A 22,847-nucleotide genomic window follows, 5' to 3' on the forward strand; every position below is an offset into this window, starting at 1 on the left:
ATCGTGTCGCCTGATTGAAAATTGCACGACGAATGGATTGAAATCTTGGCGATCTGATAAGGAAAAGCCGCCGTTGCCTGCCCGGTCCTTCCCTGAAGAGTACCCGCTATAGTGGGGGTGGTGTGCGGTGTATGGTGTGCCGCCGGTGGGCGGATCGAAGGGGAGGCACTGGAGCACTGGAGCGCTGGAGCACTGGAGGGGTTTATCTGATCCTGAGGATCACCACAGCAAGTGTTACAGCGTGGTGTCCCCCCTGGGTGAAGCCTGTCAGAGACTCAGAGATGCGCCAGCACCGACGCCAGCGCACCCGTCCACACGGCCAGGTGGCTCAGTCAGCAGGCAAAACCCCCCGAGGACCCCTGCCCCACTCACATAACCTCACTGTTTATTCCCACCCAAAGGACCTAAGCAAAGGTTTCGACTCGGCTTTACGACACCAGCCGAGATCGCTGGCGCGACAGACGACGGTGAAAATCGGCGGGGAAAGAACTGCGAGAGAGAGCAAAAAAAAAAAAAACTCGGAATCCGCACTCTCACGCGACACCATCACCTCGGCGCCCCGAAGCCACCACTTCCAAGTTCCCTCTCCGTCTCACTCTCTCTCTCTCTCTCTCTCTCTCATTCTCGCCTAAGCCCCCGCGTGCCCGTCCCGTGTGCGTGTCATCGCTAGTGTCAGTGTCAGCGGTGTCTGTTTCTTTCTCGGCAGAGCCGCTTAATCCTGCCTCGAATTCTCGTTCACGTCCCCTCATCCCGTCTCATCGCCGCCCGATATCCAGCGCCACCACAACCACCAAAACACATCGCAGCTTTCAATCCTGTGATGCACTCTCGGTCTTGACGTGACCTAACACTATAACCTCGTCGCTGTCTCCCATCTCACTGAGGAACATTTGTCTTGCTCCTACACATCTAAGCGCTGCACCCGCATCTTAAGCGCTGCCGCGCCACTCTTTTTCACTGGGGCACTATCTATAATCTCTCATCTCATTCTCAATCCATACCAAAGCGCCACTCACCTTCATACAACACACTCACACCACCCACAAGCAAATCACGACCACAAACTCACAATGGAGGACCTATTCTCACTCCCCAGTATGTAATCTCATCGCCTGTACGACGATCACCACACACTAACAAAATCACAGTCTTCTTCATCACCTTCCGCGAATCCCTCGAAACCGCCATCATCGTCTCCGTCCTCCTCGCCTTCATCAAGCGCACACTCGCCACCAAAGATGACCCCGTCCTCCACCAAAAGATGGTAAAGCAGGTCTGGCTCGGCACCGCCGCCGGCCTCGTCACCTGCGTCGTCATCGCCATGGCCATCATCAGCGGCATCCACTCCCTCGGCGCAGAGCAGTTCGCCGCCGCAGAGAGCATCTGGGAAGGCATCTTCTCCCTCGGCGCCTCCCTCATCATCACCGCCATGGGCGCCGTGCTCCTGCGCGTCACAAAGCTGCAGGATAAGTGGCGTCTGAAGCTGAGCAAGGCCTTGAACGCGAGCGAGTCCCACTCCGGGCCGTTCCGTGACCGGTTGAAGTACCTCGGCGAGAAGTACGCGCTCTTCTTGCTGCCTTTCATCACTGTCCTGCGTGAAGGCTTCGAGGGCGTGCTCTTCATTGCTGGTGTTGGTGTTAGCGAGACTGCTGCGTCTATTGCTATTTCGTCTATTCTCGGCCTTGCGCTTGGTGCCTTTGTTGGCTACTTCATCTACAAGTGAGTACACTGGTGAATCGAGTCCTTGCCATAAGCAACACCTACTGACTGACTATCTAAAAAGGGGTTCCAAGACGGCGCCGATCCAAATTTTCCTCATCGTCTCAACCTGCTTCCTGTACCTCATCGCCGCCGGTCTCTTCTCCAAGGGCGTCTGGCACTTTGAGCAGAACGAGGTGAGCAGCACCCATTCCCCAACCACAGTCCCAGATTAATACTAACGCACAACTCAAGTGGAACAAGATTGTCGGAGGTGACGCAGCAGAACTCGGCTCCGGCCCCGGCTCCTACGACGTCCGCAGGAGCGTCTGGCACGTCAACGTAAGACACCCCCGCATTCATCACCAGCCATGAACGTATTCTAACACAATCGCAGTGTTGCAACCCCGACCTCAACGGCGGCGGTTTCTGGGGCATCTTCAACGCCGTCCTCGGCTGGCAGAACTCGGCCACCGTCGGCTCCGTCGTCTCCTACAACCTCTACTGGGTCGCCGTCGCCGCGGGCTTCTTCGCCATGATTTGCAACGAGAAGGGGTACTGGCCGTTCGCCGGCAAGGCCAAGAAGATCGCCGACGAGCACGAGGGCGACGACCAGGAGCCGCTTCTTAGCAGGCCCGCTCGGTAAGTTGATTCGCCCCTCGCTGGACGAAGTTGCGAAACCTGCTGTGGGGTTTCGCATCCCGACGACGCACCGAAAGAGGAGATGTAGCTCCCAAAAGGCGACCTAGTATTTTGGATCATGTATAAAGTGGTGAAGCCCGAAAGCGCCTTGGTTAAAAATGGAGATGATGGTTATTTATCCTTGCTATATATTGTATATACGACCACTTATGTATCCAAACCTGCAAAACGTTGATCGCCTAGCCTGACCTTTGTTTTCTAGACTACTTTCATTTGGCTTAGATGCGTCTTCCAATTCTTCAGCAAACAGACTCAAGCTGGCATAGTACGCCTTGCTTCCCACCGACCCAGTTGTTCTTCTCCGGCACTAGAATCATAGACGGCGGGTGATTGTGAAGAGTAATATAATGATAGCGCTGTGGATTTCCCCAAATGTCTTCTTCTACACTCGCCCAAACTTTAGGCTTGGGATGTCATCTTATCAATGTAAAGGTCATTGTGAGGTTGCCAATTCGTTTCCTTTCTTAGGTCTTCTGTTCTGTCTCTCTACTGTACTACCATGTTCTGTAGGTCTCTTGACCATACATCTTATCTTTCACCTTTGGCATCCTGCTCATTCAACCAGAGTAATAAAACTTTTGGTTCGCAGGTGTCTCATAAACGGCCCTCCTCAAAGGACTCTCGAACAAGCCCCGGATTTCGTCAATATCATATCCGGCATTAATGGCAAGCTGCAACATGATGCGCGCCTGCTCGCCGCCGAGGTAACTCGAGTAAATCCTAGTTGGTTCTGGCTGTCAGTGCATGCGAAAACTCAATAATTCAAGGGCAAGAGTGTGGGTGATGAGTCTGATCTAGTGTACGTACAGCGGCCCGGGAACCGGACTAGGGACGCCGGTGCCGGTGACGGGTCGGGCGACGGCGATGGTGGGTATCCCCCGCTGCTCCAGAAGGTCCGCGGCCGCGGCTCGGGCGCTGGGACTCACGGCTGCCGCGCCGGGTCCGAGGATCACTAGGCCCCTGATGATCCAACGTCAGCTTTCTCCTTGGTATCGGAAAGTTTCGCTCTGAAACCCCCGGGACGAACTCACTTCGCGCCGTTGGCAACGGCAGCGTACATCAATGACGCATCGAAACCCTCTGCAAAACTCCAGCGTCAATGTTTTGTCCCGTGTACCAAACTACTATCCCCATGCGCGGGGAGAGGTAATCGGATAGACTCGGGTTGAAAGACTCACGATGACCATAGACAATAATCACAGAAGGCAACTCCGTCACGCCCGTGATATCAAAATGAGGCCGGCCTGTCGGATACGCCGCGTCGAAGAAGTAATACGGCTGCCCCGCGAGGAAGGCCCCGAGGTTTCCCTGCTCAAGGGCCTTGAACGTGTCTGGCGTGTTTGCATTAACCTTGGTGGAGTAATAGATTGACGTGATTCTGTTCGACGCGTGGTCAGTTCAACTCGCTGCCTCTGTCTATCCTCCGTCATTTCTCCTCTCCTCTTCCGATTGACCAGGGGTGTGTATGATGAGTTCGATGAAAATTGGAAAGCTTACCTGTCATTGAAGGCGATGAGACCCCCTCGATCACGCGAAGAAGGAGACGCAGCTGCCGCAACAGCCTGATAGAAATTCGCATGCCCATCAGGAGAGACATACGTATCAGGCCTCATAGACCCCGTCGCGACGAATGGCTTGGAGCAATTAAACGTCAAATCCACGCCGAAAGCCTAGGTTCTCTCATCAGCCAACACTCTCAAAATCCCACATGCAAAGGCACATACCGTCTCCTCAAGCGTGTTCGTCCCATGAAACATAATCGCACCAGCGACATCACTCCCCTCAGCACACACCTGCGCGTTAGCGAGCTGGCTGATGTTGAGATACAGCGACGAGTTTAGCCCCGCGCTGCCGCCGGGGACATCGAGTTCCACAACAGCGAGCGGTGCGACCTCCATAACCTCGGAGACGTTGGAGATGAGGTCGTAGGGCGTTGTTGAGGGGCCGGAGCCGTAGGCTATGTTGTCGAGGCGGCTGTAGTTTGAGGCTGAGAGGATTGTGCCGCCTGCACTGTAGATGCTATGTTGGGTTGGGTTAGTAGGTGCTTATGAGGGGGCGCATGGGGACGGTGGAGGGCTTACATTACTTTCGGGAGGGAGGGGTCTGTTGAGATCCAGTCTAGGTCCCATGCGTTGTTCGTCGTTGAGGATCTACTGATTGGAGAGGCAGATGTGGTTGTTGCCAAGGCCAGCGCCGTGGCGAGTAAGTTGAGGAGCATTGTTGTTGAGGGAAGTAGGTAGAGTCACAACAATCACTGTGCAGACTGTATGATAGTTGAGAGGAAGAATTCATGTCCGTTGATGGATTTGCAGCTACTTTATACTCCTTGAGCCATGTCGAGATATCATCATCTCTATGACTTTGCTTTCGATAGAGGATCCTGTGCAGCATGCACTATTCCAAGCGATTGGTCGTCTGGATCTTTGGAACCTGAAAGTCGCCAATGACGAGGCCCTACACGACAAGAATGGATAGGGTCTATCAACGAACGCATCATCTTATCTCGGCTCCTGTCGCCGACGGCCGACTCTGCCACCGGGGCTTTGTGGAGATAATTCCCATAGTATCAGCGGTGGGAGGACTTGGCAGAGAGACTGATGCTACGAAGCAGAGTTCGTTCTCTACTCTCTCTTCTTCTGGATATATGTGTAGTCAAAGTAATGTATGGACATTCAACTATCGGTATCAGTACCCATGTCGGGGACATCGGTCGGTTGCAGATATGCTTATCCCGGAAGAGCATCGGGCGCCGTCCGGGTGGCGTCATGTTGCGGGGTAGCGCGGGGTCCAGACAGCGGGGGGTAGCGCACCAGATGGCTGGATCGCGCGGGACAGCTCCGAAGGCCGGGGCTTCGCAGCGCGGGTTGCGTGTTATTGAATCTTTGCTTTACATAGAACCGTTGTGCTAGGTATTTGGTTTTTCTTCACCAGTTCTTCTTAGAAGGCTTGTTCCCTCCTTGATGCGGCGGCGACCGTGACGCAGAAGGGAATCCATACTCATTACGCAGATAGACTGACAACATCATCTGGAGTACCTCACGAACAAACTCTTAATCCGCCGTGTATGAGATCACCTCGAGAATAGCAGTCTCTTTGAGTCAACCAACGTAAGATTCGTTACATACAATACAGTCTAATCAAATAAGACCAAGCAACGCTTCAAAGCAAAGCTCAGAGTTTCGTAACCGTCCCCTCAGACAGACGAAAGTCATAGGCAACCTTGGACGCCAGGACCGGCTACGCGGCACCGCCCTTCTTCCTTTCGGCCTCACTCGCAGCTCCAAATCCCAACGCCTTGTTCAGAAGAGTGTCTACGGTTGCAGACAACTCTCCCTTCGGCTTCCCATTGCTGCGAGTACCACCGGCACTCTCACCACTGCTTCGATTCGTTCCTCCCGAGCTATTCGTGTCTTTGGTCTCCTCGGAGAGGTTCCTGTTCAATCTAATTGCCATTTATCAGCATACAGGTTCCGACAAATTTATTCCTCTTCTCTTTCCCCCTTGGAAGTCTGATTTACTGTGTCTCATCCTGTTGCGTCATCTTCGCGGCTGCTGGTGCTGATACTGGTGCTGGTGCTGGTGCTGGTGCTTGTTTGACAGTCGGTGGTGATTGTTTGACTGCAGGAGCACGGGATTTTCCACCGGCCCACGGATCGCTTTGGATGATATTGGCGAGAGAGTCGGGCATCTTAATGCTCACTGCTTTCATGAAGAGGGTATCCATTGTGACGTATACTGAAATGTTGTGACAGCTTCTTGATAGTTGTGACGAGTGGCGGAATAATTGGGCACGGGTCCCGTAACGACGTAACGATGTTACAGCAACCCATGCCCGGGCCATCATCTTCTTTTAAACACCCAAAGGTAATAGGGATGAATTATACGTCATTCAGGGCCCGATGTGCGCTGGTCCGACAATGGCACCACCATCGGGCTGAGTACAGGGATATATAGAGTATCGGACTGTCTGGGGATTCTGGCCGTGCCAGGGACATCGCAGTTCGTCTTGGTCACGCGCCATATCATTAACGTGAGCTGTCAACTATATCCTTATCTCGCAGACGATATCCGTGAGGTGGGCTCGGAATACTCAGCCATCTTCAGAAGATCACATGGCCCATCACGACCGTGGTCCTGCAAACATGAAGTTCGACTCCCATCAAGACCCTGGATCGTCATTGTCGCCCTTTCCGCCTCTATATTCATAGATGAGTCAACCGGCTTTCTTCCTTCCCCCAACATCGCCGTTGCCTGTGCCTACATCACAAAAATAGAAAAGTATCAGCACGTATTCCATCCGTACTCATAAGTCGTCTACCTAGGTGGTGGATAGCCTTGGCAAACCCAAAAACCAAAAGCCAGTAATCGAAGATCACCATAAAAATCGGGTTCTCAAAAAACTCACACTCATAGTACGTAGAGCCCATGATCTCATAACACCCCGACGTCCACTCAGGACCCCCCTCCTCCCCCAACGGACGGTGCACATTCTGTTTCCCGCCAGAAACCCTGCAACCCGCCTCCCACCAAATTCTAAAGTCGTGGTTGACGCCGTGCCAGTCCCGGTAGCGCCAGCTCGCGTTGCGGACCAAGTGGCCGTTGTCGGAGTTCGGGTCATCGGTGTAGTCGAGCGTCTGCATCGTGGCATAGCGCTGCTGGCAGAACTTGTAGACGCCGTCGAAGAAGAACTTGGGTTCGATATCGGCGTGGCCGCGGAAGTCGGCTTCGTCGTGGCATTCGACGGGGGATACTTCAAGGGGGCGGATAGGGGTGAAGTAGGATCGTGGGGTGACGAGGAAGGTTGAGGAGGTGTGGTTAGTGATGGGAAGTGGGTTGGCCATGAGGCTTGTGACGAAGGTAAATACGAGAAGAAGGTAAGTGCTGATGCGAGGCATGGTTTATTCGGCGCTCAAAACAATGTAGCAGGTCGTCAAGATGTGAGGATCAATATCTACAGCCTGAACAGGCGAAGAGCTCTCTTTTCGAGATCAAGTTGCCACAATCCGTGTGTTATTTATGAGCCTTGAATAAACGCATTACTGACTTCCGAACGTCGCAGACTCCAAGGGAGCGCATAGCTTACCGGGAGAGCTCGTACTAGGAGTCCCGGATATCTCGTGTCACCTACAACTTCATTGAATGAGCATCTAGCGCAGCACGAGCGCCGCTTGCAGTATCCTACATCATTCACATTTGGTAGAGAGGGAGCGCTCTTGAAAGGATCAGCGAACTGAGTCCAGGCTTTCTGCTGACATCTGGGTGGGATCTCACTGTGTCGGGTTCCTGAAATGCTCGCCCTGATGTACTACCAGGCGTTGCAAGACCACTTCATTGCACTAGATGCAATGCGTAGTCGAGCCGGGTTGATGAAAGAACAAAGCTAACAATGTAGGCCAAAGGTGAAGACGAACTCGAAGGCCGCAAACCATGCATTTTTTCGCATTACCACTTGATGCCACTAACTGCTGTGCTTCAGGATGGCATGTCACGGTGCTCCCAGCTCGATTGAGTTACCGTGACCAAGCCAATTGTCCGTTCAACGGCAGTGGCCTCTCTTAAACATACCTCCCCAAACGAACGATTTCAATGACGCGCATCGATCAAATGATCCTTCGACTGCGTAGTCTTGTCAGCAACCCAGTTTCCGAAGAGGCATGTGCTAAACTCTCTTTTCCTCACGTATACAAGCGGGGGTCGTCTCAACTCTGCTGACTGGGCATCCCTTAAACGTCGTCTCAAACAGCTACTCGTCGTTGGAGCTATGACTCTGTAGTCAAAACTTCTCTGGACATGTGGACAAAGTGTCTTACGATGACCGGGTCCTCTTAGGTAATCAGAAAAGAGAAATATAAGCAGCTATTACCTCGGCCATCTATGACATGAAGTTGAAGTAAGATGCATCTCCGCGGAGGGAGCGAACATGTTAGTCAGCTTGCCGCCATGTTAAGCATGAGTGACTTAATTGCGAGTGCGAGAGTCCAGTTCATCCCCATCACTTACCTATGTACTCTGTTTCTGACCCGGAAATAAATCCATGATTTGCATCATGCAAGAGCAAAACCTGAATCTTGAATCAAGTTCAAGTAGGTCCAAGAAGAGATGTAGTATAATTCCATGGTTGCTGTAAAGTTGCGCAACTGTTGTCCAACTAACAACCAGATACAACGATTCTACTAGTGTCGGAAGGGATCGCGGGGGACGGGAAGATCCCCGGTACTTCCGCCGCATTTCCGACAAAGTTGGCTCAATATCCCGGTAGGTCATCGGCATTCTGGTTGGCTCGCCGAGCGGTTCCGGTCCCAAGAGCGCAAGAAAATTATTGCTTAGACTGAACAAGTCAATCACCGAGCGATGCCAATTGCAGCGCCTAGTGACTAATTCTCGAGTTTCAAACTTCTTTCTGCCGCCTCTGAGTAGTAGTTACGCGGGGTACAAGTTCTTATTTAAGGCTTGCTGCTATCCATTTACCCTTACCACCACACCGCCTAACCTCGGTAAGAACTAAGAGACGAACTAGGACCTTTTGCCATGAGTCAAATAAAAGGGATCTTGGTTCCCTAAGCGCGAAAGCGCGAGGGAACTGGTTCAGACATAGTCTTTAAGGTGCCGCTCCCCGCCATGGCCAGCATACGGGAATGAAAATCGCTTATTCCCAGGACACACACACGATCAATGTCCATCCAGGTCTATGACGCCACCCTTTTGACATCAGAACGCATGTCGCCCAAGAACAGATTATCATGATGGATAGTACTGAAAAGGAGACGAGGTCCGACTCGTCGCGGAACGAAAGCGGCCTTGTGGGAGAAGAGACGCACCGAACGGGGAGCCGCGTCGGGCGCGTGCTGAGTCGGATCGCGTCGGCGCCAACTGCGGATCCTGGGCCACCGCCTGACGGAGGATATAATGCTTGGATGGCCGGTGAGAATGAGATTGCGTCTTTGCTGATGGAGCGGAACTGAGCGTAGCCGTTGTAGTACTGAGCGCGCACTTCATCTTCATGGATACATGGTGAGTGAGAGACAACGGCGCAACGCAGACTTTCAAAGATTCGCGGCTAACATGACGGGCAATGTAGGGGCTTCGTCAACTCTTTCGGTGTTTTCCAGACATATTACGTTCAACAACTAAAGAGACCGCCATCAGACATCTCATGGATTGGATCCTTCCAAGTCTTCCTCCTCTTCTTCATCGGCGCATTCTCGGGGCGTTTTACCGATGCAGGGTACTTCCGTCACCTCTACTTCTCCGGCTGCTTCCTCATCCTGCTCGGCATCTTTGCGACGTCATGGTGCACGCAGTACTGGCAGATTTTCCTCTCGCATGGCGTCTGCGTCGGTCTGGGCTTTGGTCTGGTGTTTTGCCCATCCCTAGCGACGCTGTCGACCTACTTTGATAAGAAGAGGGCCATCGCCATCGGCATGGCGGCCGTGGGAAGCGCGTCGGGTGGATTGGTGTTCCCGAGTACGGTTCGGCAGCTGCTGCCGCAGGTCGGGTTTCCATGGGCTATGCGCACACTTGGTTTCATTCAGCTTGCGACGCTGACTGTTGGCTTCATCTTTCTCAAGCCGCGCATACCTCCGCGCAAGGCGAGCAAGATGGTGGACTTGGCGTCGTTCAAGGAACTTGAGTATACCTTCTACACTGCCGGGGGGTTCTTTGTAAGTTACCTCCTCCCGTAAATGTAAACGCCGCGCTGACTCGGCCACGCCAAGTCCTTCATGGGAGTGTACTTTGCCTTCTACTACCTGGCCTCCTTCAGTCGAGACGAGCTCGACTTCTCCTACACGGACTCGCTGAATCTCTTGCTGGTCCTGAATGGCATCGGCTTCATTGGCCGCCTAGGCCCAAACTTCCTCGCAGACAAAATCGGCACAATCACCGTCTTCACACCCATGGCTCTAATCTCGGGACTCTTAACCTACTGCTGGATCGCCGTGAAATCGCCATCGGGACTCTACGTCTGGACCATCTTCTTCGGCATCGCGGGTAACGCCATCCAGGCTCTCTTCCCGGCTGGCGTTAGCGCCTTGACGACGGACCCGAGCAAGCAAGGGACGCGCATCGGAATGGTCTTCACGATTGTTGCGTTTGCCGTGCTCACTGGGAATCCGATCGCCGGCGCCATCATCTCTGCTACCGGCGGTCGATACCTTGGCGCCCAGGCTTTTGCTGGTAGCTGTCTTATGTTAGGGACGTTCTTCTTGACCTTGGCGCGAATCGTGAAGACGAAGAAGATTGGCAAAGGTTGGTTTGTCAAGGTTTGAGCTTCATCGTTGTTAATGGGGGAGGGAGGAATGAAGGAAGCTGTACAATATTGTATAAAGCCGAGTCTAGACGTTTAAGGCACCTTTATGTAGTCCTACTCGTATCCTGGCAAAGAGTCTCACCCAATTCTAGTCGAATCAGTTACGACGGTTGTTTCTTCGCTAGCATCTAATAGACCGAATCCGAGAGGCTGACTGATCCCAATCTCCCGGGCTACGTTTGACTTTCGATCACAATCTGAATAAAGATCCGTGATTGAGCTGCTCTGCAAGCTGGCATTACCTCTCTAAGTAGTCAGCCACACGTGACAGAACGCTTAGTCGACTTGGCAGGGGCATAAACGAAGTTACCCTTTTGGTTTAGAGAACCAACTAATTGGGCAGCGCTTGGCTCGTCTCTTTGACAGGCGTAGATACTACATAGTCAGCTTATGTCAAAGTAGGCGCCGCGGTGCCGGTAGCCGTGTTCCCAGCAAAACAAGGTTCAAGGCCTCGATAGCATTCTTGATAAATATCACGCCACTGTCAACTCGAGACTGGCGAGTATTTTAGGAAGGTTACATATAGTGGCCAAGCAATAACTAGCCGCTTGGGTCGTGCGGGTGTCAGCTTGACTGCACGTGGCTCACAGGATCACGCGCAAGGTTTGAGATCCTCATAGATCAACTAGTAGGCTAGATGTAAATTGTATCGTTACTGCGAAGTTGTAGAGACCATCATCGTCATCCTTCTTGCCGTTGGAAAGATACCTTGCGCAACTAGACCACCAATTTTCGGAGAAATTCAAGCATGTTGATTGCTTCATCTGAATCATTTCAGCAACTGCCGAGACCAGATCCGCCCAAGCTTGATGGATTTGTTGAAATCTGACTCGCCAGAGCTCCACCCCGCCATGATGGACGGACACCGATACTAACAACAACCATGAATAGAAGACCGCATTTCTTGATTGAAATCAAACGGGAGCCGGGCAAATTCTGCACTATGAGTGGTGTCCGTGGTGATCCAGATCCACGTGCCCGGAGCCGATTATCTGTTTGTGGTGAGAGCATCGTCCACCATGGTCACTTAGCCCAGTTTTGTCATTGCTGACACGACGCCACAGAGGAAGGGATGTTGTCGACTCTTTAGTCTTCTCGCACCCCATCGTACCCAGAATGCGTGGGCCAAAATGTGGCAATGCTAAATTTAACTTTAATGTTGATAGCCGATATAGATTAAAAGTCCCATCTCTGTTCCCACCCCGATTGGCCACGCCAACATCTTGGTTCTGGAGCTGCCCCGTTTGGAACAACGGGTTCCTTGAATTCCTGCAAGGCGGGTGTCCATGCAACGTGGTTCGGACCAACTTTTTAGATGGATATTCGTTCCTGTTTGAGAAGTCACAACCTAGCGAATAGTTCACCCGATCCCATTACATCCCATCTACTTGGAACTGCGGAAGCTTGGTAAGGGTTCTATTCTATGGATCTCGTTGCCGGCCTCGACCAATATTCTACTCACGATAGCCTCCCTCGAAGATGGATAAACGGCCCTAACCGAGAGCAGCAATCCTTGAGGATATCGGCTCCGATGGGTAATCTAGAAAAAGGGTCTCCAATGTGCTCCACGGCGGCAGCCTGCCGCCTTTAAATATTCTCCTTCTGCCCTACTATTCAGTAAACATATAATCTTTGATGGTCGGCTCCAAGTTCCGGCAGGAGGATCTCCCTTTCAAGAAAGCTTGAGGATTGTGGTCTCGAACGCTGTTCATCCGGTTAAAGTTGCTGCTCCAGTAACACCCCGTAACAGACGTCATGGCCGTCCTCAAGCACTGCGTCTGGCTCCTCTTTGCCGCCGGCAACGCTGCCCTTACCTCTGCCAAGACCACCGCCCACAACTTTACGCAGACGGCGATCGACAATGGAGATGCCCTCGCTCAGCTCTCGGCGCAGGCTCTCGAGGTCTCCAAGGCACTGAACCAGCGGATGGGAATCAACTCGACCTGCACGCCCGACAAGCTTCGCGTACGGAAAGAATGGTGAGTTGCGTACAGGAAGATTGTTGGTTTGTTCACGAAATGCTGATATTGGATCTCCAGGAGAACACTTCCTGCCGAAGAGCGCAAGGCGTACGTCGCTGCGGTCAAGTGCCTCCAGTCCTCCCCTACGCTATTGAACTCCACGGAGCTTCCGGCTGCAAAGTCACTATACGACGACTTTGTCCTGACACATCTCAACCAGACTGGAATGATTCACGTCACGGTATGCCAAGATAGGTACTCTTTACAGATGAACGTGGCTAACTTGGTGGGCTATCTAGGCAAACTTCCTCCTTTGGCATAGATACTTCACATACACGTACGAAGAAAACCTCCGTAACGTCTGCGGCTACACCGGTTAGGACTCTTCGGTTCCTCTATAAGAAACATCTGAAATCTAACTCTCCGCGTACAGGAACCTTCCCGTACTGGGAATGGGGTCTCGACGTCGAAGACCCAGCCAAGTCCCCCGTCTTTGACGGCTCAGAGACCTCCATGGGAAGCAACGGCGCCGCCATCGAGCACGAGGGCATGCACCTCCTCCAGAGCTTCTCCAACACCACCATCATCCTCGAGCCCGGCTCGGGTGGCGGCTGCGTTGAGACCGGTCCCTTCTCCGATATGGTCGTCCACGTCGGGCCCCGGCTGCTGTGGCAGTACGGCACCACGACGCCGCTGAGTGTCGATAAGCCGACTGAGGACCACCCTCGCTGCCTGAAGCGTGATCTTAACAAGCACATTGCTTCCAGATACTCTTCGCTGCGGAATACTACTGAGTTGATCCTCGGCAATGACAACATTGAGTGGTTCCAGGCTGTTATGCAGGGCGACGACAGGTACACGCCTGGTATTGAGGTTGGCGTTCACGGAGGAGGTCACTACACGATCGGAGGCAAGTTCAGACTCACGTGTGTTTGACTCAGACGGTCACTGACTTTCCGTATAGGCGACCCTGGTGCGGATCCCTTCATCTCCCCCGGCGAGCCGGTCTTCTTCCTGCACCACGCGCAAGTTGACCGCGTCTACTGGATCTGGCAGATGCTTGACTTTGCCAACAGACAGGTACGACTTTATGGATACTCAAGATTGAGTCTCATGTTCAATGACAATAACTGACAATGTTTGTTTTTAAAGGATATTTTCGGCACCAGGACACTACAGAATAACCCGCCGAGCGCAAACGCCACCTTGGACGACCTCATTGACATTGCTCCCATCGGCGGATCGGCCAAGCTCAGAGACCTGATGAACACTGTCGGAGGATCTCCGTTCTGCTACGTCTACGAATAAACAGCGAGTCTATACCACAGGGGTTGACTCCCCAAACAACTAACATCTCTCTATCATCTTCTACTGTACATAATTCAGCTGTAAATAGCACTCCTGTACAACTACCTGATTATATAGAATATACAGACTACAGTCTTGTTACACCAAGTGTCATTGATATTGCCGTGTAATAGGATTGGATGGTTCGCGCCGAAGGGCCGACGGATAACGACTGCAACCTCGACCGGCCACAGTTGCAATATGTGTGGACAGCATGCTTGCAGCATCAAGGATTCGTGCGTCAGTTACCAGCCAGTCGGCAAGGCAAATGGTACGACGTATCCCAAAGCGGTCTAGGAGGGACATGCAGAGTCAAGAGTGGCTGACACGATGAGAGAAAAGCATCTCGTCTTATTTGATCCCGCTGAAACCCTCCGCCAAGGAGCGTTCATCTTAAGAATCTTGTCATCCTAAAAGAGCATGCATTTTGGGTAGCATGGATGATGCTATGGCGTGAAAGGGGAAACAGGGGTTTGTTGCGACGAAGAACTCTAAATGTGCGGATGACACCCCAGCCCGCGGACGAGAATCGCGGCAGTTTAAAGGGCTCCGTCACCGATGACCTTAGTAAAGATTTTCTGCTCCCGGCTGTGGAGATCCTTGCCCGGGGATCATATGTCCGTCTTGAAATCTTTCCTTCGAGAATAGAGTTTGCTGTTCTGGAACACGACATCCGCGACAAGATCGCATCAAAAACCGGTCCTGAAACCCCCGCAGCACACCCCAAAACTCCAAAAACTGCGGACAGTCCGGAGAAGCTTTTAAAAGGCCACCAAGCTGGCAAGCTGGGTGCAGAAGATGGTCCTTGAGTCAACAAAATACTCCGGTCTGGTTTCGGTCTCGGGCTGTCAGGCTGGTCTGGTCTAATTCAAGTTCAGTCCCTATAACAGATGACAAGACCGCCATAATCCAAGCTTCTTTTCGGATGATGTTCGAATTCTCTCCTTTGCTGTGATTAGTTATTGGTGATGATTGTGTTTAGTCGGTCCTACTATCATTTTAATCTAAGTCTGTCACTTCTGTAATAATGCCTTCCTTAACCAAATCCCTCGTTTCTCTTCTTTCGGCCGCAATCATCGGCCAGGTCCAGGCGGTTGACCCGCTTGTCGACCTTGGCTATACCAAACTCCAAGGAGTCGCCGAGCAGGGCGGTGCGACTCGATGGCTGGGCGTCCGGTTTGCTGCGCCGCCGGTGGGCCAGCTCCGGTTCGCGGCACCGGTTGATCCCCCGAATACTACTGATGTCGTCGATGCTTCGAATGTAAGAATCTCTTTGAGATGTAGGAAACAGCTCTTGACCTTGCTGACAAGTCTGCCCAGTTCCGCCCGATATGTCTGGCCCGAAGCGCTTCCGACTTCACGATGAAGCCTAACAAGCGCTTCACGACGGACGAAGACTGTCTTTATGTCAATGTCTTTGCGCCGTCCAACGCGACACCTGAGTCCAAATTGCCAGTCATGTACTTCATCCAAGGCGGCGGGTTCCAGTCTCTTTCCAATGCCAACTTCAACGGCAGCGATCTGGCCAGGTTTGGAAACATGTTAGTCGTTCAGGTGAACTATAGAGTTGGTATGTGGTTGAACCTGGTGCATCTTGCACCAGCATCGCGAACTTGCAGAGCAAAGGCTAATGTCAACTACAGGACCCTATGGTTTCTTGCAGAGCAAGGAGGTGGAGGCTGGCGCGAGTATGAACAACGGCCTCAAGGACCAGATCCAAGGCCTGAAATGGCTGAAGCAACACGCCGCTGCTGTGAGCTTTCTTCCAACCCTCTTTTATGTTGCCCCTTTGCTGACTGAACTTCCAAGTTTGGAGGAAACCCCGATCAGATGGTAGCCGTAGGCGACTCCGCCGGCGCAACCTCAGTAGCCATGCTTCTCGCCGCCTTTGGAGACAACGACCCAGGCCTGATCAAGGGCGCCATCATGGAATCCGTCTCCGTCGCCACCGTCCGCACCCTCGACCAAGGTCAAGAGCAGTACAATTGCCTGACCAACGCCACCGGCTGCAACAAGCAAGCCGACTCCCTCGCCTGTCTCCGCGGCCTCAACGCGACGGCACTGCAGACGGAAGACTGCCAGTTCAACCCCAACCTCGACGGCGACCTCGTCAAGGCGCCGACGCTGCAACGCTTCGCCGAGGGGAAGTATCTCAAGGTTCCCACCATTGCGGGAACCTGCACCGATGAGGGGACCAAGAACGTGCCCCAAAAGACCGACACCGTCGAGGAGGCCTTCAAGGACATGAACGACCAGGCCACCCAGTCCCTCAGCAACGCCTCCCTCGCCCTCCTCAAGGAAACCTACCTCGATAAGCCGCAGCCTGTCTTCCCCAAATCAGGTAAACTCTGGCGCCAGCTCGCGACCGCCCACGGGGACTACAGAGCGCACTGCATCACAAAGATCTTCCAGGACGCCATGGCCCGCGATGGCGTAGCGACCTTCAACTACCGCTACGGACCCCTCGACGACGAGCAAGAGGCCCAAGGCTTCGGCGCCTACCACACTGTCGAGCTCAACGGCGTCTTTGGTCCCAATAACACGGACGGCGCCCCGCCAAAGAGCTACTCCACCACCAACGCGCCCATCGTGCCGCTGACGCAGGCCTACTGGGCCAGCTTCGTCCGCAGCCTCGATCCCAACGCTGCCAAGATCCAGGCGGGAATGCCGGAGTGGCAGGCGTGGACCGTCGACGGGAAGCAGAGGCTGCTGTTCCAGAATAACACGGGCACGATGGAGGGTATGCCCGCGTCCCAGCAGGATAACTGTGCTATGCTGGCGCCTATGATTCCGTTCATCGAGACGCCTGCTACGGATGCGCAGAAGGCGTCTGTGAATCTGCAAAAAGCGTCTGGGGGTACGGCGCCGCTGGTTGGTCAGCCTGCCAAGGCTCCGGCTGCTGGGACTGGCGGTGGTGGCATGAATATGGGCGAGTCCATGTCTGGCGGGCAGATGGGGATGGAGTCGGAGCATGGGAACAAGCGTAATGGCACCAAGCACGGCGGGGGAGAGGGCGGCGGCAAAGGTGGTGGGAAGGACAAAGGTAAAGGAAAAGGCATGGGCCACAAGAATGGTACGAGTCCTGATGCCCCGAAGCATGGAGGAGGAGGAGGAGGAGGAGGTGAAGGCGGTGGCAAGGGCGGCAAGGGTGGTGGCAAGGGGATGGGACACAAGAACGAGACGATGCCGAAGCCAGGAGGAGGTGGAGGGAAGGGAGGAGGGAGAGGTATGGGAGGCAGAAATGGGACTAACTCTACTCCTCCTACTGCACCTCCTCGGGTCGGCTCTGCTTCAAACATGGGATACGGACTCACCGGGGTGCTGTCCGCCATCGTTGTAGTATGCCTCGGGCAATTTCTTTTGGTTTAAGCCTGTAGAAAAGGTCGAGATATGTCCGTCGAGAGAGAATCACCAATATTATACAATGTGTTCAATGCCAGGAGCTATACTTTTGACATGCTACGCAAGTCCCCATGTTTATCAAGTGTTTCCGTCTATTTTAAAGCCGTGACTTTGGCGGTCCGGGCTGGCCTACTAGAGCATTGTCGAATAATTGCCCTTGATGCGTCGGTTGAGCGACCAGCCAGCCTTCAATGGCAGACACCAAACCTTCCAACTCCTCGACAGAGTTGCCGGCGTGGAGGCAGATCCTCACCCGCTCGCTTCCTACCGGGACAGTAGGCGCAACAATCGGCCTCAGCATGAAGCCGTGTCTCTGGCAGTGCTGTGCCAGGCCCCTAGGATCCGAAGTAAAGAGTGGGATAATGGGCGATCTCGGCTTCCCAGGCGACAGGCGCATTAGGTTTCTATCAGGCCGGTGACGGTCCAGCATCTCTAGCAAGAGCTCGTTTGTCTGGTTGATGAGGGACCAGAGGTGGCGGAGGAGAGGCTCAGAGTGACCATTTGCGATGAAGTCGTAGGCCGTCTTAATGCTTGCCAGAGACGTGTAGGGCATGGCGGTGGTGTAGATGAGACTGCGGGCGTAGTTGATGAGATATGACCGAGTGATGTAAGAGCCCAGGATGATTGCTGTTCAAAGTCAGCATCAACAAATGGAATCAGGGTGTGGAATATGAACCATACCTCCTGAGCAACTCATCGCCTTGCCAAAAGTGTGGACTCGAGCCCACACCCGATCCTCGAGACCCAGCTCACAAACGAGCCCTCTCCCTCTTTGCCCCAGAAGGCCCGTTGAATGCGCCTCATCGACAACAACCAGGCCGTTCCCACGTGGGAGTAGCCGTTCAACACATTCAACCACTTTTTTGAGCGGCGCCACGTCCCCATCCATGCTGTAGATCCCCTCCACGGCGACAAAGACGCGTTTGCGACCATCGCGTACCAGGCGGCCTTCCTCGCCATCGGTTAACCTAGACAGAACTTCGGACAAGCTCTGGGGCCACTGCTGGGCTTCTGTGGGATCCACTGTATTGTGTGCAAAGGCAATCTTCTTGTCCGCTCGGCTCAGTTTCATGCCATCGTGAACGCTCGCGTGGATGAGCTCGTCATAGACGATGATGTCGCCCGGCTGGGGGGCGCAGCTGAAGAGCCCGACGTTTGCGTCAAAGCCCGAGTTAAAGAGCAGGCCGGCTGGGCCGCGGTGGAAGGCTGTGATTTCTCTCTCGAGGGATTCTGCGAGGGATACGTTGCCGTCTAATAAGCGTGAGCCACCGGACCCAAGGAGCGATGCGCCGTGGGGTTTGCGATTGCCACTGAGCTTGCTGCCAGTACTGCCATCTCTACTGTGTGCCTCCCGGGACGGGGACGGGGACGGGGACGGCTCGAGGTGGGCCTTGATCAGGGACAGATACCGAGCCTGAACCTCGGGGTGGGTCGACAGAGAGAGGTAGGCGTTGGACGAAAAGTCGGCGCTGCCGGCCGGAACGAGGGTCAGCCGCCGGAGCTGGCTCTTTGACTCCCGGCGGGCCAGGAGTGCCGCAAAGACCTTGTCCAGACGGTCGCTCGCCGGCATAGTTTTGAGATGAGCTGTAGCTGTCGGATGATTCCCGAGAAACTTTCCAATGTGAGTGGTTTAGTCACTTTGGTGTAGGTGAAAGGGGAACCACTTCAAACCTCGGCATTGGGGGACTATGGAGCTGTCTGCGGTCCGCGGCGTAGAGAAACAAACGAGCTCAACGAGGGAATTTCAACCCCCTGGCCTGGCCCTGAAGATCTCTCTTAGAGTCCCGCATAGCCGAAAAGCGACGCGAGATGCAAGATCCATGCAAGGACGAACCCGCCCCTGGCCGCGCCGAGCCACCGACGGCACCGTTGAGAAAGCTACAAAAAGTCGTCGTTCAAAAAGAAAAAAGGATAACACTAACACCAACAGAAGCTCAACAACTTTGGCCTTTGATAGCCGCTTGCCCCAGTTTCTCGGCACAACAAATGCCGCAGCGCTAGAACAGCTACGGTATTACGGATACCTTACCCCGCCTGTTCTAACTTCTGTGTCCACTTCAATGTTTCCCCGGCTTCCTTGGACTCTTGGAAACTCGGGAGGTTAGTAATAGGCATTGTGACTCGTCTGGTGACTCTGGTCTCTATTTGGGAAGTTCAAGGTGCATGCTCTGACATCAAGTGAGCAAATAGTCAGTCCCATCTTCAACCAATTGCTCTTGGCTCTTCGTTCCTCAAGTTCCCATCTCACATGGGAGCTTGAACCAGCCAAAAGACCTCAATGGCACCCGTCGGCGCTCTGCTCTGGCGTTCGCTCAGGACATACCAGGTCTATGGCGCCAACACCGATGTCGGCAAGACGGTCTTCGCCTCAGCCCTCTGCAATGCGGCCCGCAACTTCTGGCCGCAGGACAAGACGGCTTTCCTGAAACCCGTCTCTACGGGTCCGGCCACCGAAGCCGACGATAGGTGTATGTTGTGCTATCCGTAACCCAAACTCCACTGTCGACACCACCAATGTCGCTCCCTTGGTTCCGATTTGTGATCTCTCTTGTTCGTAACAGCTGACACGGAGGGAAACAGAAATGCGAACTCCCTTCGGATTCAATTCCGCTCTTTGGCCTTGCTAATTTCGCTTCCGCTTCCCCAGTCACATCTCAAGGTTTGCACCAGGTATCGCGAAGAAGACGCTGTTCCAGTTTGAGATTCCAGCAAGTCCCCATCTGGCCGCTGCAGCGTCAAACCAGGTAAGCTGCCAAATCCATCAATGGAACCCAATCACCTCACTGTTGTTCATCATACTAATCAATTCACTGAAAGCCAACCCCATCAGACAATGAAGTACTAAAAGGCATCTACAATTACTCCTCCGGCCGAGCGGCCGAAGGGCCGGGCTGGCTCTTCATCGAAACCGCCGGCGGAGTCCACTCCCCGGCTCCGTCCGGCACCCCGCAGGCCGACCTCTACGCCCCGCTCCGGGCTCCGGTCATCTTCATCGGTGACGCCAAACTCGGCGGTATCTCCCAAACCATCTCGGCCTTTGAGTCTCTCAAGCTTCGCGGTTACGACGTCGAGAGTATTCTGCTCTTCCGAGATGGGTACTACCAGAACGACACCTACCTGACCGACTACTTCCGCCGCGGACATGGCATCCCCGTCACCGCCGTAGACCAGCCGCCCGCTCGCGTGCAAGACGAGCAGGCCGACGCGAAAGCAATGTCTCGTTACTACGCCGAATTATCGTCAAGCGCAGCCATCAAGGATACGTTGGACCATTTACACGCCCGCCACCTCGCTCGCATCGCCCGTCTGGAAACCATGTCTCGCGACGCGCACGACATCATCTGGTACCCCTTCACACAGCACAAGGGTCTAACACCAGACAAGATCACAGCAATCGACTCGGCCCACGGCGACAACTTCCAAACTCTTATTCCCCAGAGCCAAGAGCAACCCGGTGACCAAGCTCTCCTGCAACCATCCTTTGACGGGTCTTCATCGTGGTGGACGCAAGGTCTCGGCCACGCCAACCCTAAGCTCACCCTTGCAGCCTCGTACGCGGCCGGACGCTACGGTCACGTAATGTTCGCTTCAGCCGTTCATGAGCCCGCTTTGGCCCTGGCCCAGACTCTACTCCAGGGCCTCCAGAACCCGCGCCTTTCGCGCGTGTTTTACTCTGACAACGGCAGCACGGGTATGGAAGTCGCCGTCAAGATGGGCCTGCGCGCCGCGCGGGTGCGGTACGGCTGGGAGGCGAGCGACAAGCTCGAGATCCTGGGCCTCAGGGGCAGCTACCACGGTGACACCATGGGCGCGATGGACTCGACGGAGCCGTCCGTGTTCAACGAGAAGGTGGAGTGGTATGACGGCAAGGGGTTCTGGTTCGAGTACCCGTCTGTTATGTGCAAGGGTGGTAAGTGGCAGGTTCGGGTTCCGGATGTCCTGCGGGAGGAGCTGGGTGCTGGGCAAGAGTTTGGTAGCTTGTCTGCGGTGTTTGATGTCGCTGGTAGAGAGGCGGCGGGTCAGGCGCGGGTGTATGAGGAGTACATCGCCAGCGTCCTGCGTCGTCTCCGGGACCAAGGGCGTAAATTTGGTGCTTTGGTCATGGAGCCTGTCATCCTTGGAGCGGGAGGCATGATTATGGCGTAAGTACAAGACGTCCCCAACGCGTAGCCGGAGACATTGTTACTAAGATGCATACACAGCGATCCTCTGTTCCAGAGCACTCTCGTCAAAATCGTCCGTCAGCACCCCGAGCTCTTCGGGACTGCAACTCAGTCTTCTTCGGCGGCAGACGACAAAACCTGGACCGGTCTCCCGGTAGTTTTCGACGAAGTCTTCACGGGCCTCACCCGACTGGGCCGCTTCTCCGCCGCATCCTTCCTCGGCGTCGACCCGGACGTTGTCTGCAACGCCAAGCTGCTCACCGGCGGCCTGGTGCCCCTCTGCACCACCTCAGCCTCCGACAGTATCTTCCGAGCCTTTGAAAGCGACGAAAAGAGCGATGCTCTGCTTCACGGTCACAGCTACACCGCTCACGCGGTTGGATGCCAAGTAGCCCTCGAATCACTAAGGGAGCTGCAGAGAATCGACCGCGACGGAGAATGGAATTGGGCCAAGACGAACGGGTGGGGGGCTTCGGCCACGGTAGACTCCGCGACTCACATTGAATCTGGCAACTCTGCTGGGGCATGGTCTGTCTGGTCTCAGTCTTTTGTTGACTGGGTTTCGAAGCAGGCTAATCGAGTGGACGGCGTTTGGGCGTTAGGGTCCGTTCTTGCGATTCATTTACAGGATAGCGAGGGTGCTGGATACTCGAGCAACGCAGCCGCGAACCTACAAAGTGCTTTGCTTCAGGGAGAGCATGGTGCCGAGGGTGCAAGATGGAACGTACACAGCAGAGTTCTTGGAAATGTCCTCTACGTGATGACTAGCCAGACAACGAAGCAAGAGGATATCGAAAGATTGGAAAGCTTGTTGCGGAATTCCCTTGTCTGAATACAGGCATGTGCTATGGACAAGGTAGACGTGTAATTTTAGCACCAAAAGTCTGGAATCGGCCCCCGAGCGAATCTACCAAAGCTTGTTGCATAACCTAGTGACTTGGTATTACAGGCGCAGGTACCTCGCGTCTGCTTTCATCATGTGCTCCTTGATACGAAGTATTTAAAGACATATAATCTTGACTTTGCAATGCCTCCCTAGAGCTCGTCTGTGGAGTTTTCCCCGTGGGGCGCGCCAGCTGCTTCATGCCCGAATAGTTTGACGCTTCCATCGGCAGGCGCGCCATGTTCCTCCCTCTCCAAGGGCCGCAAGTACAGCATCTAAGTTTAGCATGAGAGGAACTCGGGCTGGTTTACTATGTCGACTGTCGTGAGAAAGGGCACTTACATAACACTAACAATGAAGAGGAGACCGACACAACCGCAGCC

The 22,847-nt window shown here is 54.0% G+C and overlaps 8 protein-coding genes across 8 annotated transcripts; 5 read left to right on the forward strand and 3 right to left on the reverse strand.

Annotated features, from left to right (window-relative positions):
- The first annotated feature begins 870 nt into the window (after positions 1-870).
- BDP55DRAFT_23214 (iron permease FTR1 family protein) lies at positions 871-2,546 on the forward strand. The gene is made up of 5 exons (XM_060566157.1): positions 871-1,095; positions 1,149-1,719; positions 1,784-1,895; positions 1,954-2,040; positions 2,096-2,546. The coding sequence occupies exons 1-5, from the start codon at positions 1,071-1,073 to the stop codon at positions 2,342-2,344; spliced, it is 1,044 nt and encodes a 347-aa protein (XP_060437281.1). The 5' UTR covers positions 871-1,070; the 3' UTR covers positions 2,345-2,546.
- A 131-nt stretch (positions 2,547-2,677) lies between these two features.
- BDP55DRAFT_23238 (Asparaginase/glutaminase) lies at positions 2,678-4,659 on the reverse strand. The gene is made up of 7 exons (XM_060566160.1): positions 4,482-4,659; positions 4,125-4,419; positions 3,898-4,070; positions 3,579-3,778; positions 3,432-3,480; positions 3,208-3,360; positions 2,678-3,120 (listed from the first exon to the last, which is right to left on the reverse strand). The coding sequence occupies exons 1-7, from the start codon at positions 4,616-4,618 to the stop codon at positions 2,958-2,960; spliced, it is 1,170 nt and encodes a 389-aa protein (XP_060437282.1). The 5' UTR covers positions 4,619-4,659; the 3' UTR covers positions 2,678-2,957.
- Positions 4,660-5,637: 978 nt separating this feature from the next.
- Positions 5,638-7,295, reverse strand: BDP55DRAFT_722711 (uncharacterized protein; the record flags this gene model as incomplete). Its single annotated transcript, XM_060578638.1, has 3 exons — positions 5,638-5,842; positions 5,919-6,135; positions 6,806-7,295. The coding sequence occupies 3 exons, from the start codon at positions 7,293-7,295 to the stop codon at positions 5,638-5,640; spliced, it is 912 nt and encodes a 303-aa protein (XP_060437283.1).
- A 1,440-nt stretch (positions 7,296-8,735) lies between these two features.
- On the forward strand, positions 8,736-11,065 carry BDP55DRAFT_641840 (major facilitator superfamily transporter). The gene is made up of 5 exons (XM_060573422.1): positions 8,736-9,321; positions 9,378-9,411; positions 9,479-10,061; positions 10,116-10,946; positions 11,015-11,065. The coding sequence occupies exons 1-4, from the start codon at positions 9,141-9,143 to the stop codon at positions 10,665-10,667; spliced, it is 1,350 nt and encodes a 449-aa protein (XP_060437284.1). The 5' UTR covers positions 8,736-9,140; the 3' UTR covers positions 10,668-10,946; positions 11,015-11,065.
- Positions 11,066-12,463: 1,398 nt separating this feature from the next.
- On the forward strand, positions 12,464-14,117 carry BDP55DRAFT_598474 (tyrosinase central domain-containing protein; the record flags this gene model as incomplete). The annotated part of the gene is made up of 7 exons (XM_060571024.1): positions 12,464-12,687; positions 12,748-12,910; positions 12,969-13,044; positions 13,103-13,337; positions 13,368-13,583; positions 13,611-13,749; positions 13,822-14,117. The coding sequence occupies 7 exons, from the start codon at positions 12,464-12,466 to the stop codon at positions 13,975-13,977; spliced, it is 1,209 nt and encodes a 402-aa protein (XP_060437285.1). The 3' UTR covers positions 13,978-14,117.
- Positions 14,118-15,043: 926 nt separating this feature from the next.
- Positions 15,044-17,385, forward strand: BDP55DRAFT_538319 (carboxylesterase; the record flags this gene model as incomplete). Its single annotated transcript, XM_060567933.1, has 5 exons — positions 15,044-15,277; positions 15,337-15,586; positions 15,660-15,769; positions 15,826-17,044; positions 17,225-17,385. The coding sequence occupies 5 exons, from the start codon at positions 15,044-15,046 to the stop codon at positions 17,383-17,385; spliced, it is 1,974 nt and encodes a 657-aa protein (XP_060437286.1).
- On the reverse strand, positions 17,167-19,311 carry BDP55DRAFT_641846 (aminotransferase class I and II). Its single transcript, XM_060573423.1, has 3 exons — positions 19,090-19,311; positions 18,100-19,030; positions 17,167-18,045 (listed from the first exon to the last, which is right to left on the reverse strand). Exons 2-3 carry the CDS (start codon positions 18,986-18,988, stop codon positions 17,516-17,518), a joined length of 1,419 nt encoding a protein of 472 aa, XP_060437287.1. The 5' UTR covers positions 18,989-19,030; positions 19,090-19,311; the 3' UTR covers positions 17,167-17,515.
- A 31-nt stretch (positions 19,312-19,342) lies between these two features.
- On the forward strand, positions 19,343-22,606 carry BDP55DRAFT_709816 (dethiobiotin synthase). Its single transcript, XM_060578141.1, has 4 exons — positions 19,343-19,884; positions 20,066-20,162; positions 20,236-21,560; positions 21,621-22,606. Exons 1-4 carry the CDS (start codon positions 19,697-19,699, stop codon positions 22,411-22,413), a joined length of 2,403 nt encoding a protein of 800 aa, XP_060437288.1. The 5' UTR covers positions 19,343-19,696; the 3' UTR covers positions 22,414-22,606.
- The last annotated feature ends 241 nt before the right edge of the window (positions 22,607-22,847 follow it).

The sequence above is a fragment of the Colletotrichum godetiae genome, assembly GCF_030913485.1.
Source record: "Colletotrichum godetiae strain CBS 193.32 chromosome Unknown BDP55scaffold_1, whole genome shotgun sequence".
Lineage (NCBI taxonomy): Eukaryota > Fungi > Ascomycota > Sordariomycetes > Glomerellales > Glomerellaceae > Colletotrichum > Colletotrichum godetiae.

What these genes read in the sequence shown, in the direction of transcription:
- BDP55DRAFT_641840 (XM_060573422.1), top strand. Translation starts at nt 9,141, where the DNA reads ATGATGGATAGTACTGAAAAGGAGACGAGGTCCGACTCGTCGCGGAAC. An exon ending in TTCATCTTCATGGATACATG is followed by an intron (nt 9,412 to 9,478) that starts GTGAGTGAGAGA and finishes CGGGCAATGTAG; the next exon opens with GGGCTTCGTCAACTCTTTCG. An exon ending in ACACTGCCGGGGGGTTCTTT is followed by an intron (nt 10,062 to 10,115) that starts GTAAGTTACCTC and finishes GGCCACGCCAAG; the next exon opens with TCCTTCATGGGAGTGTACTT.
- BDP55DRAFT_23214 (XM_060566157.1), top strand. Translation starts at nt 1,071, where the DNA reads ATGGAGGACCTATTCTCACTCCCCA. An exon ending in GGACCTATTCTCACTCCCCA is followed by an intron (nt 1,096 to 1,148) that starts GTATGTAATCTC and finishes ACAAAATCACAG; the next exon opens with TCTTCTTCATCACCTTCCGC. An exon ending in GGCACTTTGAGCAGAACGAG is followed by an intron (nt 1,896 to 1,953) that starts GTGAGCAGCACC and finishes GCACAACTCAAG; the next exon opens with TGGAACAAGATTGTCGGAGG.
- BDP55DRAFT_641846 (XM_060573423.1), bottom strand. Translation starts at nt 18,988, where the DNA reads ATGCCGGCGAGCGACCGTCTGGACAAGGTCTTTGCGGCACTCCTGGCC. An exon ending in GGCGATGAGTTGCTCAGGAG is followed by an intron (nt 18,046 to 18,099) that starts GTATGGTTCATA and finishes GACTTTGAACAG; the next exon opens with CAATCATCCTGGGCTCTTAC.
- BDP55DRAFT_23238 (XM_060566160.1), bottom strand. Translation starts at nt 4,618, where the DNA reads ATGCTCCTCAACTTACTCGCCACGGCGCTGGCCTTGGCAACAACCACA. An exon ending in GATTATTGTCTATGGTCATC is followed by an intron (nt 3,481 to 3,578) that starts GTGAGTCTTTCA and finishes GGAGTTTTGCAG; the next exon opens with AGGGTTTCGATGCGTCATTG. An exon ending in AGTCCGGTTCCCGGGCCGCT is followed by an intron (nt 3,121 to 3,207) that starts GTACGTACACTA and finishes AGAACCAACTAG; the next exon opens with GATTTACTCGAGTTACCTCG.
- BDP55DRAFT_709816 (XM_060578141.1), top strand. Translation starts at nt 19,697, where the DNA reads ATGGCACCCGTCGGCGCTCTGCTCTGGCGTTCGCTCAGGACATACCAG. An exon ending in GCCACCGAAGCCGACGATAG is followed by an intron (nt 19,885 to 20,065) that starts GTGTATGTTGTG and finishes CCGCTTCCCCAG; the next exon opens with TCACATCTCAAGGTTTGCAC. An exon ending in GCGGGAGGCATGATTATGGC is followed by an intron (nt 21,561 to 21,620) that starts GTAAGTACAAGA and finishes ATGCATACACAG; the next exon opens with CGATCCTCTGTTCCAGAGCA.